General features: G+C 39.5%; 1 protein-coding gene across 3 annotated transcripts in view; it reads left to right on the top strand.

The window, feature by feature from the left end:
* Nucleotides 1-4,750, top strand: part of MTX2 (metaxin 2) — a 34,232-nt gene extending 29,482 nt beyond the window's left edge. For all 3 annotated transcript variants that reach the window (XM_026052101.1, XM_026052100.1, XM_026052102.1), the window contains 5 exons: nt 499-591; nt 1,245-1,283; nt 1,714-1,839; nt 2,475-2,551; nt 4,272-4,750. In XM_026052101.1, the coding sequence (XP_025907886.1) occupies nt 499-591; nt 1,245-1,283; nt 1,714-1,839; nt 2,475-2,551; nt 4,272-4,482 (546 nt within the window). In that variant the 3' untranslated portion in view covers nt 4,483-4,750. The remainder of the gene's footprint in view (nt 1-498; nt 592-1,244; nt 1,284-1,713; nt 1,840-2,474; nt 2,552-4,271) is intronic.
* Nucleotides 4,751-5,015: the final 265 nt, after the last annotated feature.

The following is a 5,015-nucleotide window of genomic DNA, read 5'->3' as shown; positions in this document are numbered from 1 at the left end:
TTTTTTTCATCTTACATTGTGTTATGTACCATTTTTTTTCATCTTACATTGTGTTATGTACCATTTAATCAGTGCCTGTTTACTGAGCAGCTGATAAAGCTGTATTGCATGTGAATGTGTTTGCTCCTTGGCACAGAGATGTGCTAACTGGGAAGCTGTGCAACTCACCTGTTACTGAAAACAGGCTACATTTCTTGCAGATTAGGTATGTTATATGATGATGATTTCTATTTAATGCTAAAGGCCATTTTATATATATATGTGTATATATATATATATATGTGTGTGTGTATATATGTATATATATATATATATATATAAAAGTACCTATTTAATTAGCTGTTGTGAATGCCCAGGATCTGAGTCAAACTTTATCAACTTCAAAAGTCTCTGAGTAGGGCATTGCTGAATATTCCCTTATCCTGTGTTGAACGTTTCTATCTCTCTATTTTTTGAAATTTGTCTTTCATTTTTGTCTTTATGTTTTTTCCCCATTAGGGCCATTCTCTCAGTGATGGGTTGGATGAAGTCCAGAAAGCTGAGATGAAAGCCTACATGGAATTAGTCAATAATATGCTCTTGACAGCAGAGGTACAGAAAACAATAGCAGTTAAACACACACTTGCATAGGCTTTGACTTTTATTTTCCCCTCACATTGCAAACACCACATGGTTTTTGATGCTGTCTTGTGCGTTTGAGGTACAAGCAGGTAGAAGTAACTTTTCTTGACCCATTGGGCTGCTTGCTCATGTAACCTTAGGGGAAAACAGCACACACAGAGCTCCCCTTTGTGCTTTGAAGTGTGTCCTGTAGCTACAAAAGCCGCCCATTTCTGGATGGAAAATGTCAGTGTTTCCTGGGGTCYGAGCCCGTCCCCACGGCAGTGTGGGGCAGCCCCACTGACAGCCTGCACCGTCCTCGTGCCCACATGCCAGCCCCACCAGTAGCTTCCCTCATGGGCCCAGCTGTGCCCAGTTATGGACACAGTCCCGGCACAGAAGGGGCATTGGGAACCTGCAGTGGATGCGGCCCATGAGCACGCAGATCCTGCTCAAGTCTCATCTTGAGCAATAAGCGCTGGCAATGGCCTTTTGCTTTCCAGATTTAATTTCTTTTCTGCCTTCAGACGCCTAATAGAAGGAATTAAATGGAAAATTAATCTAATACAGAACATTCTAGCGAGAAATGATTATGTCTATCTGCCCGTATTGGAAGTTTTAGTAAGTGTTCTTTCTCTTCCTAGTTGTATCTCCAGTGGTGTGATGATGTTACAGTAGAGGAGGTGAGTGGTTCTGCAGCATTTATCTTAATTAAAGTTTAATGAGAAAACACTTTTGCTCACAATTGCAAATCCCTACTCATAAATGAAACATTTAGGTTTAGACCATTAATGATATAGTCTTTTCACKTTAATTTTGCTTGCATGTACGTTTTGGGGATATTGTGTGTCATTACTGGAGGTAGCTAAATGCAAAATAGATTTTTTTATATATATATTTTGAMGATAATTTAACAGTCATGCTGCACAATACAAATTCTGTGCAAATAATTACAGTATATATATCACACAATTCCCTTTCTTTTTCACGGCTTCCTTTCTGGCAAAAGTGTAACTTTGATGCATGTGAATATTAGCTATTTTCTAAAGAGACTGATATGTTTTGTTTGTTTGTTGTATTATAAAAATGCAACTTTCTGTTTTTTAAACAAAGATCACTCACCCAAGGTATGGCTCCCCTTATCCGTGGCCCCTTAACCGCATCTTGTCCTACCAGAAGCAATGGGAGATCAGGCGAAAGATGAAAGCCATTGGGTGGGCTGGCAAGTCACTTGAGCAGGTATGTGAGAGAGACAGAATTTATTTCTTTATGCTGCTGCTGCTGTTGTTTTCTTTCATTTTTAAGGCTTTGGAGAAGTGACACTTTTATGAAGCAGACGTAGTAAAGAAATATGTTCTGTACATAGTTATTTGGAATCAGGTGTCCAGCTTCAACAGCAATAAATCTTAAATTTTATGCAATCTGAGGTGTTGGGAGAGGTGTTTTCCCATGCATGAGTATCTCAGTATTAGTTTAGGCCGTGGTCCTGAGACAGGATTAGATGTTATGGCCCCCACTTCCTGCCTGGTGCTAATAGGCGTTAATCCTTGGCAGGGTTGTGGCTTCGCCTCTGAGGTCTAAGAAAAATGCAGAGCAGTTTTGAGGTAGAAGTTGGGGTAGAAGGACCTTTAAGCTCAGTTATAAAAGTGAAGGAAAAGACGTCATCAGCCGTGCTATAAATGAAATGTTGTAGTAAGTAACTCTTAGGTGCCTGCCTACTGTATAGCTTGGACTGTGACTCTAACAGCTTCTGATGCTAAAGTGTTGTGTATGCTGCATTTCYGCTGCTGGCACAAGGACAATAAGGAGATTATCTTCATAGTGGTGGTATGTTCTGGCACTATGGATACTTTCTCTCTTGTGTGTTTTCATAGGTGCTTGAAGATGTAGATCAGTGTTGCCAGGCTCTCTCCCAGAGATTAGGAACACAACCATATTTCTTCAATAAGCAGTAAGTAACTCTTTATTGAAATGTTACATCCAAAAAGATGATAGGTGTATATATGGAACACTTCTGTTTAATGCTGCATGATCATTTAAGAAATCTCAAACATGTGACTGGTATATAGAAGTGAATGTAATATACTATTACCACTGGGTACAAGTCAGTAAAGTGCATCAGGTCTGACCAAGACAGTCGTYTTGCCCTCGTTGACATCAGTAACAGCTCTGAATGGTCTGAATTATTGTGAGGACATCTGTGTGAGCTGTGAGAGAATGCCAGCTTGYATTCAACAAAGCACCCAGATACAGAATGAAATTTAAGGTTTGCATTATAAAGAAAAAAAAAATTGGCCTCCATGGGGTGTCYCTTGCTCCCACCAGTTTGTTCACATTGCAAAAAGCAATTTTTCCTGCTCCTCATAATTCAGTATTCCTTTTTTAACACCCTGTATTGAAATATGCTGTGGGTTTGCATGACTTGCAGGTGGGGCAGGTCTGGTGCACCAGCCTTCGCCGCAGCCCGCGAGCTTTCTCATGCCCTCGTTTTGGCATCGCTGGGGTCAGCGCTGGAGGCTCTGGGCGGTGATCTGCAATAGGGAAACAACATGAAAATGCAGAATGGCTGATGCCTTCGTGTACTGAAGGTGACTGGGAGGCAATTAACCAAGAGCAAGCTCCCATTTGTCAAGAGGGCCCTTCTGGGGCRCCCTACCTCTCTGTCCCGCTGGAAGTCTTGTCCAGGTCTCCTGTGCCTCAGGCGTTTAAAAGGAGGAGGAACTGGGAAATTACCAAACTTGCTGACAGCGTAGCTCACMTTAGTACCTCTTGTCTTCTGCGTATAGACTAGATGGGGAAATGCTCAAGTCTGGACTTCACTGGAACAGAGAATGTCTTCAAAAGGCAGCAKATGGGCTTGGTTACTTTTCTATGTGTCTTTACCTCTTAATATTTTAAAGTTGAGGTTAGGTGGGGAGTATGAAGTAAGTGGATTGTGACCTATGGTAAATAAGAAAGGTAGCTTGTTGCCAACCAACGTAAGTTGTTATATAAGGGTACTTATCTACATGGGAAACTTCTTAGGAGCCCACAAATGGTAAGGCTAAAAATTTGTTAGAAAATGATTCTGCTGTTTGGCCTTTCCACTAGTGAAGTTGTTAATATATTTGAAAAAAAAAATACTTTTGTTTGCCTGTGGACTGCTTGGATGCAGGGGTCTGACATTTCAATACAGAARGCTTGTACCTACAATAATGTAGGAATTAGAAGATTTGATAAATGACTGTTCCTTTTTGGAACAAAAATTAAAATACCTATTTTCTTCTGCTTAGTTCTTTTTTTCACAAAAGAGAAGGGTCTAGCTGCTTTCATCCTGGATCTCCTTCTTCCTATTGTTTAAATAATTCTTGAATGCCAATAAGCACAAGAAGAGAATAGGACAGTGTCTTATGCATTTTTTCCCTTCCTCTTTGGTTTTGCCAGATAAGGTTCAGGTTTGTTACTCACATCTGCAAAAGAAATGATTTTAAGAAAGATACTGTACATCACTGCACATTAGGAGCATGGTAATACATTGAATACAAAGTCTGATGTGTTTCTACAAGTTTAGTGTTGCTTGATTACTTCTTAATTCTTAGATTATGTGGCTATCTAAAAGTGATTCAGAACAGCAGTGTTTTTCCTTAGCATGACTTGGCTTCCAACATACCCGTTCTTTCTGTTTTTTGCAGTCCAACTGAGTTAGATGCTCTGGTGTTTGGACATCTGTTCACAATCCTTACTACTCAGCTAACCAGCGATGAACTCTGTGAAAAAGTGAAAAACTACAGTAATCTGATAGCCTTCTGTAGGCGCATAGAGCAGCAGTACTTTGAAGGCCACGATAAAGACAGTTCTTCAAGTGCTACATCCAGGTCTGCTAAGAGGTCCTTACTGAGATAAGCATGTTGTTTGGTGGTCAGGATGGAGCCCACCTGAAAAATAAAKAGTATTTTTGTTGTTTAATTAGTTGGTTTTGAAAATGGAAAACTATGTATGCCAAATCATTCTGGAGCAAGARAAAACATTAAATGCTGTTGTTTTGTTGTAGAGTATATTGTACACGTTTAACCTGAATGACTGTATGGCCACTTCCATTTTAATAGCCTGTATGCCACTTAATCTTAAGTGACCTTGGAAAAATATTGTATCTATATTAAAAAATAAAATATTTTAAAAAGTTTTCCTTCATATTTTTTATTTTGCTGGTTCTCATATAAAAAAGACAAAAGGAAAGCAATTTGCATGAAACAGTAAAGAAATAATTTGACTACATAGTAGGACTAATCACAGGGAAATATTTCTTCCTCCTTGTGCCCCTAGCTGTTCATGGGCTGGCACTTCAAAACTTCATATTTACAAAGGGCTCACTATTTATAAAGCGGTGAATGAAAGTAGGGCTTTAACTCTTTTTTGCTTTCCTCGTACAATTCCCA

This window comes from Nothoprocta perdicaria, unplaced genomic scaffold, assembly GCF_003342845.1.
Source record: "Nothoprocta perdicaria isolate Ctin4 unplaced genomic scaffold, notPer1 scaffold_83, whole genome shotgun sequence".
Classification (NCBI taxonomy): domain Eukaryota; kingdom Metazoa; phylum Chordata; class Aves; order Tinamiformes; family Tinamidae; genus Nothoprocta; species Nothoprocta perdicaria.
Note: the sequence above shows the minus strand (reverse complement) of the source record. Positions and strands in the feature narration are given on the sequence as shown.